This window comes from Eubalaena glacialis, chromosome 19 (assembly GCF_028564815.1).
Source record: "Eubalaena glacialis isolate mEubGla1 chromosome 19, mEubGla1.1.hap2.+ XY, whole genome shotgun sequence".
In the NCBI taxonomy this organism is placed as follows: domain Eukaryota; kingdom Metazoa; phylum Chordata; class Mammalia; order Artiodactyla; family Balaenidae; genus Eubalaena; species Eubalaena glacialis.
Window position 1 is genome coordinate 23,070,413 of NC_083734.1, and position 14,141 is coordinate 23,084,553.

The 14,141-nt window shown below is 38.8% G+C and overlaps 1 protein-coding gene across 2 annotated transcripts in view; it reads right to left on the reverse strand.

Annotated features, from left to right (window-relative positions):
• The window catches only part of AATF (apoptosis antagonizing transcription factor), a 100,713-nt gene that overhangs the window by 26,864 nt on the left and 59,708 nt on the right, over nucleotides 1-14,141 (reverse strand). The window contains exons 9-10 of one of the 2 annotated variants that reach the window (XM_061177171.1): nucleotides 6,536-6,603; nucleotides 4,202-4,282 (exon numbers count right to left, since the gene is read on the reverse strand). In XM_061177171.1, coding sequence (XP_061033154.1) covers nucleotides 4,202-4,282; nucleotides 6,536-6,603 — 149 coding nt within the window. The remainder of the gene's footprint in view (nucleotides 1-4,201; nucleotides 4,283-6,535; nucleotides 6,604-14,141) is intronic. The other variant, XM_061177172.1, reaches the window with a different exon arrangement.

The following is a 14,141-nucleotide window of genomic DNA, read 5'->3' on the forward strand; positions in this document are numbered from 1 at the left end:
TTAAAATACCTTTTACCAACCATACTAAGAAGAGATAAATATAATTTTGTTGCAGAAGAATAGACAAACACAAAACACAGTATGACACCTCATTATTAAAGGCCCGAGAGTTTAATTCATTTACATTATGAATTCTGCTTAAATCATGATCAAATCCACTTACAGATAATGCTGAGTAAAAGACTGATAATCAATAATTATAATTACTTCCCAAAACCAAAATATTTCTTTTTATAAGTTATTTTCTAGCATCCAACTAGCAAATTGCCACACCCAGTCTGACCAGGATGATGCCACTGACCTGCTACCATTTAAACTAAGGTTTCCACAAGGTGATGTTCATCTTTGCTAGGACATTTCTTCTCTCTCCAACCCTATCACACAGAGCAAAGCTTGCTCACTGGTGGAATCTAGTACCAGTGATGACAGCTGGCACATCCCACCAGCTCTTCCGGGGGTCTAATTTAAGGAAGTTATTTATGATATTCTCATCTAGCCTGGGCCCCTTGTTAAATCCGTCATGGCAGAATTCTAATGTAGCCAAGGTATCATTTTGGTGTCTGCAAAGGTCCTGGCCAGAGGAACAACTCAATAGCCACAGGTTAGAAGCATGGGCTCTGGAATCAGACCAATTAGCGCAAATCCACGTTTGTGCTTGCTAGTTCTGTAACGCTGGGTGAGTTACTTACCTTCCGAACTACTTTACGTGAATTAGCTAATTCAATCTGCATAACAATCCTATGAGATGTGCCTTTTATCATCATGCTAGGTTGACAGATGAGGAAACTGAAGCACAAAGATGTAAAGTATCTTGCCCAAGGTCTAAAGGCCAGTAAGTGGAAGTGTCAGATTTCAAACCCGGACAGTTTAGCATCAGAGCCTATGCCCTTTTCTACCTCGGCATGTAAATTGCTTTGCAGTGCCCAACAGAGTTTTATAAATGTTAGTTGTCGCTATTGCTAACAAGATCACTCTGATTCTGACCACATCTCGCACATTCATGTTCACAAAGAGAGCCAGGTGAATACGGATGATAAAACTGCAAAACAATTCAAAGCACATCACCTTATTTATTACTTTTCTTTTTACTTATTTGGCAGTAATTTTAGGCTTATAGAAAAGTTGCAAAAATAGTGCAGAGAACTCATGTATATCCTCACCTAGCTTCCTCTAATGTTAACAGCTTACACAAATATAGTGTAATTATCAAAATTAGGAAACAACATTGGTACAATACTATTAGGAAACAATTAACGTTGTTAATTGTTTCCTACAATACTATTAGGAAACAAATTAGGAAACATTTCCTACAATACTATCAGGAAACAATTAACATTGGTACAATACTATTAACTAAACCATAGACCTTATTCAAACTTCACCCATTTTTACCCTAGTGTCCTTTTTCTTTTCCAGGATCCAACCTAGGACCCCACATTGCACCTAATTGTGGTGTCTCCTTAAGTCTCCTCCAATCTGTGACAGGTGCTCAGGCTTCCTTATTTTTCAATGACTCACTACAGTCTATAAAATAAAATCCGAATTCTGAGCGTGACCACGATCTAGCACTCACTTATTCATACAGCCTCATCTCCTGCCATTCCCCCATACTCACTTTAAGTCTCTGCCAAAACAAATGAACTACAGTTCCCAAAATGGACGTGTACACTCTCAAGTCCATGTTTTGGCAAACATTATTCTTTGTGGCCTGTCCCTAGGCTAACTCTTCCTAGTCTGCTCACTTCACACTGAGAAGTGTGGATGCTGCATCTTACACAAAGTCTTACCTGACAAGCGTGTTAATTTTACTGTTATAATCATCCAAATACATGTCTACGAGGCACTACGGTAGACGGTTAAGGTTGGAACTGTCTTGAAAAACCAGTACAACGCTTGCCCTCAAGGGACACAACACAATTATAGCTACTTGCCCTAATAGTTTTAAAACTCATAAAAATATGACAATGTAGAAAAGGCATTTTTTGCCACTCTCAGTTCTTTTGAAGAGCGTATATTTGCAACAGCAACGTCAACAGATAAACACGAGAAACCAAAGGAACTAACATTTTCGAATGCTTCCTATGTACCAGACATATTCACCTTGTTTTGATCTTCAAACCAAATCTATAAAGTAGGGATGAGTATCTCCACTTATTAAATGAGAAAAGTGAGGCTCAGAGAATAAAGACCAACCAAAAACATGGAGCCAGACAGAGCCAGTCCCCTGATTTGAAATCCCGGGCTCCTCCCTCTAGAGGACATTTAAAGCCTCACAAAGCTATTAAATTAATTAATCAGAAGTACAGTTGATCTACAATATTATTAGTTTCAGGTGTACAACATAGTGATTCAATATTTTTACAGATTATACTCCATCTAAAGTTATTATAAAATAATGGCTATATTCCCTGTGCTGTGCAATATATGCTTGCTGCTTATTTATTTTATACACAGTAGTTTGTGTCTCTTAATCCCATACCCCTATCTCGCCCCTCCCTCCTTCCCTCTCCCCACTGGTAAGCACTGGTTTGTTCTCTGTATCTGTGAGCCTCTTTCTGTTTTGTTATGTACATTCGTTTGTTTCATTATTTAGATTCCACATACAAGTGATAACATAGAGTATTTGTCTTTCTCAAAGCTACAATTTTAAAAGCACAGTATTGGAGAAAAGTCTAATCTCAAACTTAAAGAATAGGTACTTAATCAGCCTGGTCAATTACAAAGTACTAGTAATAACATTCTTCTTTAAATCCTTCCGGGGCGGGGGGAGGGTTCAGAAGAGACAGGTACAAAAGAGGCATGTATGTGAGTGAGTAAGTAAATGAACATTCCAGGAGGAGACTGATCCAGTCTTGGAATAATAACAGCAATAATAATGATAGGAATGATGGCAACAGACACGTATGTAGTGCTTGCTGTGTCCCTGGCACTGTTCTAAAAGCTGTATATATACTTACTCATTTAAACCTCACAGCAACCCTACAAGTCTCGTACTATTATCATCCCCATTCTACAGATGAAGAAACTAGCACGGAGAGTTTAAGGGTCTTGCTCGGAGTAACTACTAGAGTGTCATATCCCAGACTGTCAAAGCTGGGATTCAAACTCAGGCAGTCAGGCTCTTGAGACCATGCTCTTAACCAGTACACTGAAAACAAACTTGGAGAAGTATGAAGACTTGGAAACGTCAACATATGAAAAAACATAAATAAATTATAACAATTTAACCTGAGATTTAAGCAAAGTGACTTTCAATCAAAAGATGATGAAAAGCTACTTTGCACTTCTGCAAAGTTAAAGAAAAATAAGCATTTCCTGATGAGTTTTGTTAAATACTAAAACAGGTTAATTGAAGTAGCGAAATCTGCTTCTCTGAAGATATTTAAAAATGAGACAGATCCACATTTGTCTAAAGGGAATTTAATGACAGGCAGGCTCTAATAAGGATGTGGGATTAGCTATCTGCCTATAACCGTCCTAACACAATGAGTTTAACATTTTTTTTCAATGTGCACCTGAATTACAAGTAGTTTCTTTGACACTGAGGCCCTGTGAGAGTGATATTATGTAATATATAAAAATAGTTACAAGGAATCTAAGTCTGAAAGCATAGCAATGTCACTTCTACTCTTGCCCCATCTTTTGTCTCCATACTTTTAAGACTCCTTCAAGGGCTCACAGGGTTGAGGGCTTTCCTACACTCAGAAATGTCTCTCTGTTCTCATACAAATTATATTCCTCACCTCATTTAAGCACAGTGTTAACATTCTCTGGAATCCTTCATTTTTACCTTTTTAGCGTATTGCGTACATGTATGGCATCATGAAAATGGACCAATATAATTCTATGTCTAAATAAGACTCCAAAATACAATTTTTATATTGTTCTAAAGAAATCATTTTTTAAAACTAAGGCAATTTCAACGATCTTGTCTTATTTCCTTATTATTTCTCTTTCAGGGAAACGCAAATATCATTTAACCCATCCGTTCACAACAGTAGAACAAGAAGTAACAAAACTATCTTTCCATTAGAGTAAAAAAAACGGAGTCTCAAAAAAAGCCTCAAATATTGCTTTAGTTATTTTTCTGCTCCTTAAAAACAGAATCATCAAAAGAAATAGAAAAATGATGTAATAGCCAACATGCAAGAGAAGAGATAACAACACACAAGATTAACATTTTTTCTAAAAAGTAACTCACCGAAGTTTCCTTCCTTTGCTGGCTTTCCTATCTACTTTCTTGTGGATTTTGCTTCGTAACTTCTGGATTGCAAGCCATTGCCTAGGAAATTCACAAGCGATGTTTTATGCATCATCACTAATGGAAACAGTTATTACATGTATCGACAAATGGGAATTTTTCTCACTAACAACACTGCAGAAAGAAATCATCAACCTACATCAACTTCCTCAAGATAGTCTGGGGCCAAAGCGACTAATCAATGGAAGAGGATTTGTGCAATGGCTTAAAGAAACAAAAACAAAAACAAAAACAAATGGCAGCTGAGAAATTCTACAGCAAATTTGGTTAACAATGCTTCTTAGTATTTGGAGTTACTGTGACAAGCACTAAATCTACCAGTCTGCAGGAAAACCCGTCAAACTGAGTATAGCTGCTTGGGTTTGCTTTTAATGTTTTGCTGCGCGGCCTGTTCTATGACTAATATTGCAGCTGCTGTTTGGTTTGAGCACATGAATTCTTTAAATCTAATTTTCCCATTGTTAATGCCCAAGTGCTTTTTCTTGTGCTCTCCACTTTTTGCTAAGTGTTAAGAATTATCCACTATTGATACTAGTTTTACAGTCATTTTATTTATTTAATTTTCATTTCAGCTATAATATTTCAGAATGTGTTGTTCAAAGGTAAGGGCTTTTTTTCCAGCAATATAATCTCAATACCAAGAGCCCCAATATAATCTCAATACCACTGTCACACCTAGAAAAAGTTGACAATAATTCTTTACTATCAAATATTCACTCTCTAAATTTCCCAGGTCATCTCAATTTTACAGTTTGTTTGTTTGAATCAGGATCCAAACAAGATTCACATATTCTGCAGTCATTTTATTTTATTTTATTTTTATTTTTTTAACATCTTTTTTGGAGTATAATTGCTTTACAATGGTGTGTTAGTTTCTGCTGTACAACAAAGTGAATCAGCTATACATATACATATATCCCCATATCCCCTCCCTCTTGCGTCTCCCTCCCACCCTCCCTATCCCACCCCTCTAGGTGGTCACAAAGCCCCGAGCTGATCTCCCTGTGCTATGCAGCTGCTTCCCACTAGCTAGCTATTTTACATTTGGTAGTCTGCAGTCATTTTAGATTAAAAGAAATTAATTTTTCAAATAAAAGATACTGGGCTAAGAAAATCTTCATATATTGCTCATATGAACAAATGTGGGGGAAAAAAAGGAAAAACAGCAGCAGCTAGTCTTCTTACCTGATTTACACAATGAAAATTTAACATCAAAAAAAAAAAATCCAGGGAAATCCAATTACTGTAATCTTAATATAATCTTAATTACCATAATCTATTTTATTGTAAAGTCAGATAAATGTACAATATAATCACCACTTAAATGCAATTTGCTCTATCACATTAAATTTATGGTGAACAGCTCTCTGTAGCATTCCAGAGATATACAAAATATCAACATCCTACCCTAAAATTCATGTGTTTTACTCACATAAAATTATTTCATCAACACAAATTTTTCATTGTGATCTCAAAATGCTGCTCTGCCCCAGAATCCCATTCTGATACTTGCAGCTTTTGTTTCCTTTCATGCTTTTGCAAATTATGGCTCATGGCTATTTAAATGTACACTATTCATTAGGTAGCACTCTAAATGTCCTTTTTATTTTCCAACCACAGAATGAAGCATACACACAAGGGCCTTCCTTCACTACTTTCCATTCTACCCTGACATCTGGGTAATGCCGCCACGTTCCATTTCTAATTGTGCTGCAGCTTTCACTGAAGGGGCAGAGGTCTAAATTAGGGCAGACTCTCCCAGAGCCAAGGAACCTGTTGTGCACAGTGCCACGTCCTGACAGCTGAGAGCACGCATTTGGGTGGATGCTTTTTACCCACTGGTCAGAGATTGATACAGATATAATCACAGCCCAAACCAGAGAGCAAAGAGATTAAGAAGGACTTTGTGAAACAAACCCTAAAATAAACACCTATAGGCATTTTATAATCTCTTATTCAAACTGCACTTAAGGCAATGTACAGTAAACAATTTCCATCACTTTGTCTGTCTAGCTCTTGTTATCTTGCTTACCTTTTTTTTTTTTTTTTTTTTGGCTGTGCCGCAGAACTTGTGGGATCTCAGTTCCCTGACTAGGGATTGAACCCGGGCCACGGCAGTGAAAGTCCGGAATCCTAACCACTAGGTCACCAGGGAACTCTCAACTTTTATAATTATAGGGCCAATCGTTGCCTTGGAGGCTGAATTAAGGAGACTCAGAGGGAGAAACTATTATACAGGCTACTTGTATGAATAGAAAGCCATATCTAAATTACCTTCCCATGGCCACCTGATCATTGGGATCCAAGGAGCTGGTCTTGCGTTCTATGAGTTCTTGAAGGAGCTACGGGAAAAAGGAAAGCAAGTGATTTGTTTATCATCTCCCAGAACCAACTGACTTTAGAAGGGCACAGGAGGAATTCTGAATGGCATAGTGACAGCTCTAAACTACAATCAATAAGGGACAACTCAGTGGCAAGAGCATGACTGAATTCCCATTAACCCTTTCATATTTATATATCTTTAAAAAGAGCTATAAGCAATAGCTGAGAACAAAGTCCATTTGAAAGACTTATTGTACTGCAGTTCATTTCAAATGGATCAATGGGTATGCAACATTCCCTTCACTGTTTTTATGATTAGTTTTGTCCACCTCATCGATATCAGTGGAGAATCTATAAAAGGTCAGGTGGGAAGGGCTGGGTGGCAAAGAGGAAAACGCATCAGCTTCTCACCAATAGGATAATGGTACATGGTTAACTTCTGACCTATAACCTCCAGCAGTCAGGAAGGTCTTCCTTAGGCAAAAAGCCTTTATTAGATATAACTAAAAGTGTGGACTTCACTCTCTTGCTTTCCACAGCTGGTACCCTAGCATGCTTACTAATTAATAATTTAACCGTATATGACACCAACACATTCACAGCCGCCACAACTTTGAGAAGGAACCTAAAGAAAGTCGTATGTGCGTATTGGAAACACAACACAGACAGCCGGTCTCTCATCCCCACAATTAACTCCATGGGAACTCTAAATCACTCTCCTACTCTCCTCTTAATACTGGGTATTCCACCGCATGCAAACAAAGCCTAAATCTGTATCTTTCACACAGACTGAAGAATTTGCATTGGATCTTAAAGTCCCACGTGAGAAGAAGCAATGGATTTAAAAGTTAAACACTAAAGAAGGAGAATTTTAAATTACAATAATAAAACAAGATATCATCTCTCCTACACAAGTGCAGGGAAACAGCAACAGAGATTAAAATTCCAAAAATCTTCTGAGAGAAATCCAAGGGAAGACACTAAAATAAACTCCTTCCTGCTTATCACCTGTCAATAACACAGGTTTGACTTTAAAACTTGTTTCTTCACAAAAATAAGTAATTATTTTGTAGGTGAGGCATGGGAGCAATATAGATAGTTCATCAAGTTAAACAGCCAAAGTCTGTGGGAGGATAAGGAAGGAGGGATAAATTCCTACGAAAGTAGTTCACTCTCTAATTGTCATTTGTTTATGTAAGCAGGCACTGGAAGAAGTAAAACAAATTTGTAAAAATATTCATTTCCATATAGGATGAAACTTTATTGCAAAAGGGAAAAGGATATCTCAATCGCAAATAAAAAACCTCCTGTGATGTTTTCTCATTTGCTTATTTTAGACATTATTACTACGATGGCAATTACGTTTAAAAATGTGGGGAGCAGAGGCCTCTGGTTTATTATCACTAGAAAACAGCAAGCTATTTCTCTGCCCTGTTTATCTGATTGACTCCCAACATCTTTCTGGCAGCCAATCTATCAGTTTATCTCCGCTACTTCATCACAGTCACTTCTGGCAGCTAAATACAAGATCCAAATCCAGTTTTACACAGACATACGACACAGGAACCCTATGTAACACCGCTACTCTGTAAACAGCTGCCCTTAAGGCTAAGCCAAAATGGGCTCTGGTTCCTAGTCAACATCCTGTCAAAAGCAAGGTTAGGGGAGGTGGGGGGGGGGGGGGAGAGGTTAACAAAAAGAATCTTTTTTTCTTTTAATAAAAAAGAAGAAGAAAAAGAAGAGAAAACAAAATAAAAAAGAAGGAAAATAATGGAATCACTACATCTCATTGCCCTTACCTTGTTCCAGCCACATAAGAGATAACAGCCACGATTCCTGGTTTTCCTAATAGTCTCTGATCCCTTGAGACTGGGGCCATCACGGCCACTGGGAAGGAGTGCTCAGGGAAGGCTGCCCCAGCACAACGTGGGAGGCTGGAAACGGGAGCCGCATGACCGCAGTGGGTCTGTTACACTCGCAGTGGTCTCTGCAGTTCCAACACCATGCTGGTGCAGCATTTACTCTCAAGCACCCTGTGTACTTTACATATTTTGGGTTGCATTTTCACTACCCAAGTGTCTCACAGCTATTCTTAGTCATTCATGGTTAGGAAGAGAGTTTTATTGGTCTATCTGGCTGAGTCTAGTTTATTCAGTCCAATGTTTCAGAAGACCCTTTGTGTGCAAGGCAGGAATAAGAAAGTAGCAAGAAAATAAGTAAACAAATGCTTCTCGTGGCTATTGTTATTTCCCACAGCTCTGACTATCACTGGGCTTAAATTTAATTGGGAAAAATGCTTTCAAAAAAGTTGCCGAAACATGAAGTTTTAGGGATACTGCTGAAGAACTTAGCTTTGCTTCTCAGTTCAATTTTCACAGCTTAACTTTATGACCAAACTTTTCCATTAAAATTCCGGTTTCTGTTAGTTACTGGAGCTTTTTATTTCAACAATAATGATACAATAGTCCTAATTTTCTATGTGATTTGGAAAATGGAGAGATATATGAAATATTTTTGTTCCAGTCTGTTATAATTCCTCCAGAGAGTCAATTCAGAAAGGCTTGATTGTTTCTCTAGTTCTAGGGGAAAATCACAGATGTAGTTGGGTTTCCAGGTCAGCCCACAAAAACCTATTTAACCCATAACAACATATGTGAGGAATGGCATCAATAGTACTATTCAGAATCTAATCAACATTTATAATACTTTGCCTGGAAAAATGCATGCCAGAATCAGTTAAAAATGGCACTTTGAACACATTAGTCTATCTCTTCTCCCTTCTCAACTCCTCTAAAAGACAGCAGAGGGAAAAAAATAAATGTGTTAACCTGCAAGAAAGAAGAGAAAGGGCTTCCCTGGTGGCGCAGTGGTTGAGAATCTGCCTGCCAATGCAGGGGACACGGGTTCGAGCCCTGGTCCGGGATGATCCCACATGCCGCAGAGCAACTAAGCCTGTGCGTCACAACTACTGAGCCTGCGCGTCTGGATCTTGTGCTCCACAACGAGAGGCCGCGACAGTGAGAGGCCCGCGCACCGCGATGAAGAGTGACCCCCGCTCGCCGCAACTAGAGAAAGCCCTCGCACAGAAACGAAGACCCAACAAGCCAAAAATTAATTAATTAATTAATTTTTTAAAAAAAAAAGGAAAGAAGAGAAAAGGGAGAGCTAATGAGAGTAGCTTTTCACAAAATTTTCAAAGACAGTCAGGAGATGAAGGAGTAAAAGGAAGTTATCACCCAAATGTCCAGAGGGAATAAAGGTGAGGGTAGAGCTAATGAGGCCCACAGAATCCCTGTGAGATGAGCTCTTGGAGGGCAGTTACCCTGACAGGTGGAGAAGGGGGAGGGGGCAGAACCACTGGGCCTTCTCCATTATCCCACACAGCCAAGTGACTACCCCACAGCGAGAAAAGAAGCTTTATTCTCTGGAAAAACTGAGCCACAAAAGCTCCATACTGAGAGATATGAGGCACGGAAGGCTGAGATGGGGCATAAGGGAAAGGCTCGACGCTCATCTCTAGGACCTTCTGTCTCCTTCCCCCACCCTCTACACAGCACGCTAGCACCATGTGTAAAATTTCCTAGGCAGGAGAGCAGAGGGGCCTTTTCTGGAGAAACTGCATGGTCATCCCCCGTCTCCCCAGAAAATAAGATATCCAAGTTCTGACAACCAAGATGTTCGTTCACACCAAAATTATATATAAAGGAGCCAAAAAGCTCTGCCCAGGTTTCAGAGACACTTTTGAGTGCCTTACTCTGAAACACGAAGGGACAGTTAAGGATCACCAGCATCTGAGGAAAGCCTCAGACACAGACCAGAACAAACAGAAAAAAAAGGGACTCAAGAAAGCAATGCAGAGAACAAACGAAACAAACGCACACACAAAAAAGAACGAAAAAGAAAAGAAAGAGAAAAGAACTCAGGATGGATGACCTCAGAGAAATGAGAGAAGACACATTTCCACAAGAACGGGATGCTATGAGAAAAGGGTAAAACAAGAAATTAAACACAAAACAGAAATGTTTAAAAATTTCAACAGAATAACTGGAAGATAAATGTACAAAAATCTCTTAGATATAAAACAAGAAGGCAAAAAGATGATATCCCCTTGATTATTTGTGAGAGAAGAAAAAAACTTAAGAGGATAATCCAGAATGTCAAACACCTGCCTAACAAAGGGTGGGAGAAAATTATTAATGAAATAATTTTCAAAACTTCCCCAAATTGAAGGACGAGAATGAACCCACCACAACCTAGTGCAACCTAGTGCAACCTAGTGCAATGAAGGGAAAAAGGACCTTTTGTAAGACACATCATCATGAAATGTGGAACTCCAGAAGCAAAGAGAAGATCCTAAATGGTTAGAGGAAAAATAGGTCACATGTAAAGAGGGTGACCACATGGCCCCAGCTACCCCAGAGTCCTGGTTAATGCCTGCTGTCCTGCTATTCTTTCAGGCTAGCACCTCAAGGGTCCTAGTTCTGACAATGAATTATACAGTCACCCTAAATATTAAGGACTGTAAATCTAAATGGGATTAGACATTTCAGTAGCAATAACAGATGCCAGAGGACAGCAGAGCAAGGCCTTCAAAATTCTGAGGAAAATAACTGAGGAAAACAACCTCAAGTTCCATACACAGCCAAAAGACTAACCAAGCATGAGAGTTACATAAAGCATTTCACATAGGCAAGAACTCAACAATTTACTTTCCACACACTCTTTCACAGGAAGATGTGCCTCAGTAAAATGAGAGCATACGGCAAGAAGGACAAAGACAGGAGATGTTAGAAAACAGGTCTACCTCAGGAAAGAAGTGAGGCAAGGCCCAGGACTACAGATGGCACAGCCCCAGAGAGCCTGTTCCAGAAAGGACGAGTCCAGGGAGCTCCAGGAGCGAGGGCTCCAGGAGAAAGGGGGAAAATGATAGGTTAAGTACATCTTTTAAAAGCGGGTATTATTCGCTCTAGGAAAAAACAAATTTGTAAGGAAATGTAATCATAGTACATCATTTGTGAACATTTATTTAATCATAATATTGGAAACAATTGTTTTCACAAACTGCGACAATAAGTACAACAGGAGAATGGAGAACTGAAGTATTGGGAGTGAGGAGGGAGCAGGGCCTCACTACCACAATGGGAAATCAAGAGAGGATTTGAAAAATGACAGACATCAATAAATCAACAGTCATATAAACAAGTCATTTAAAACCATGTAAGTAGGACTTCCCTGGTGGCGCAGTGGGGTTAAGAGTCCGCCTGCCAATGCAGCGGACACGGCTTCGAGCCCTGGTCCGGGAAGATCCCACATGCCACGGAGCAACTAAGCCCGTGCGCCACAACTACTGAGTCTGCGTGCCACAACTACTGAAGCCCGCTTGCCTAGAGCCCGTGCTCTGCAACAAGAGAAGCCACCACAATGAGAAGTCAGCTTGCCTCAACTAGAGAAAGCCCGCGCACAGCAACCAAGACCCAATGCAGCCAAAAATAAATAAATAAACAAATAAAAAAGAAGTGTTCCCCTCTGTTTACAATAGCCAGGACATGGAAGCAACCTAGGTGTCCATCATCAGATGAATGGATAAAGAAGATGTGGCACATATATACAATGGAATATTACTCAGCCATAAAAAGAAATGAAATGGAGGTTTTTGTAATGAGGTGGATGGAGTTAGAGTCTGTCATACAGAGTGAAGTAAGTCAGAAAGAGAAAAAGAAATACAGTATGCTAACACATATATATGGAATCTAAGGAAAAAAAAAAAAAAAAAGGTCATGAAGAACCTAGTGGCAAGACGAGAATAAAGACACAGACCTACTAGAGAATGGACTTGAGGATATGGGGAGGGGGAGGGGTGAGATGTGACAGGGTGAGAGAGTGTCATGGACATATATACACTACCAAATGTAAAATAGATAGCTAGTGGGAAGCAGCCGCATAGCACAGGGAGATCAGCTCGGTGCTTTGTGACCACCTAGAGGGGTGGGATAGGGAGGGTGGGAGGGAGGGAGATGCAAGAGGGAAGAGATATGGGAACATATGTATATGTATAACTGATTCACTTTGTTATAAAGCAGAAACTAACACACCATTGTAAAGCAATTATACTTCAATAAAGATGTTTAAAAAATTAAAAAAAAATAAAAAAAATAAAAAAAAAAGAAGTGTTCCCTCTTCTAAAAAAATAAAAAAATAAAAACATGCAAGTAACTATATAAAGAAAAAAAAAAAAACCTTAAAGTATCAGAAGGTTTTACCCTCCAGGACTTCTCAGCACAACAGTATTTTAACATTTCTTAGGTAATGGAGAACCCAAGAAGAATCTGCCGGTATTTATTTAGCAATGTCCAGAGGAAAGAGTATAGATGTCTCTGGAAAATGCTTCCAGTCTGCAAATTCACACTGAGAAATTTTACAATTCCTACAGGACAGGAGGATCAAGGATATACTGATTAAAGCTCTTATGAATATTTTTCTGTTCCCTAAAATAAAACATGAAAACATACTAGAAATAATACCAATAACATTTATTTTGATTTGCTGCAGATAATGCCAAATAACTGTTTACAACTTATTGAGCTATAATTCACTTACCATACAATTCACCCATTCAGAGTGTATATAATTCAGCACTTTCTAGTAAATTCAGAACTGTGCAATCATATTTAATTTCAGAACATTTTCATCCCACCTAAAAGAAACCCAATACTAGCTGTCATCTCCAGTATCCACCAGCCACATACCCCCAGTAGCCCTAAGCAACCACTAATCCTTCTGTCTTTATAGAGATGCCCATTCTGGACATCTCATATAAAGAGGATCATATAATATATGGCCTTTTATGACTGGCTTATTTCACTTAACAGGTTTTCAAGCTTTATTCACATTGTAGCATATGTTGGTACTTCCTTCCTTTTTATGGCTGAGTAACATTCCTTCGTGGATGCCGTGGCATTGTCCACCGCTGCGTGGAGCCACAGATGCAGAAAACAAGCTTACGGTCACGATAAGCGGGGGGTGGGGGATAAACTGGGAGACTGGGAATGACACATCCGCACTACTATATATAAAGCAGATAACTAATGAGGACCAACTGTATAGCACAGGGAACTCTACTCAATACTCTGTAATGGCCTATATGGGAAAAGAATCTAAAAAAAGAGTGGATAGGTGTATATGTATAACTGAATCACTTTGCTGTACACCTGAAACTAATACAACATTGTAAATCAACTATACTCCAATAAAAATTCTTAAAAATTTCATGTTTGTAATAAAATTGATCATACAGAGTATTTTTGTATGATGTGCATAAAAAAAAATATTCCTTTGTATGTATATACCACATTTTGTTTAGCCATTCACCATTGAGGGACATTTGGGTTACTTCCACTTTATGGCTATTATGAATAATGCTGCTATGAACATTCATGTACTAGCCTTTGTGTGGACATATGCTTCCATCTCTCTTGGGTTTATACCTAAGAGGAGAATGGCTAGTCATGCAGTTAACTCTACGTTTAACATTTTGAGGAACTGCCAGACTGTCTTCCAA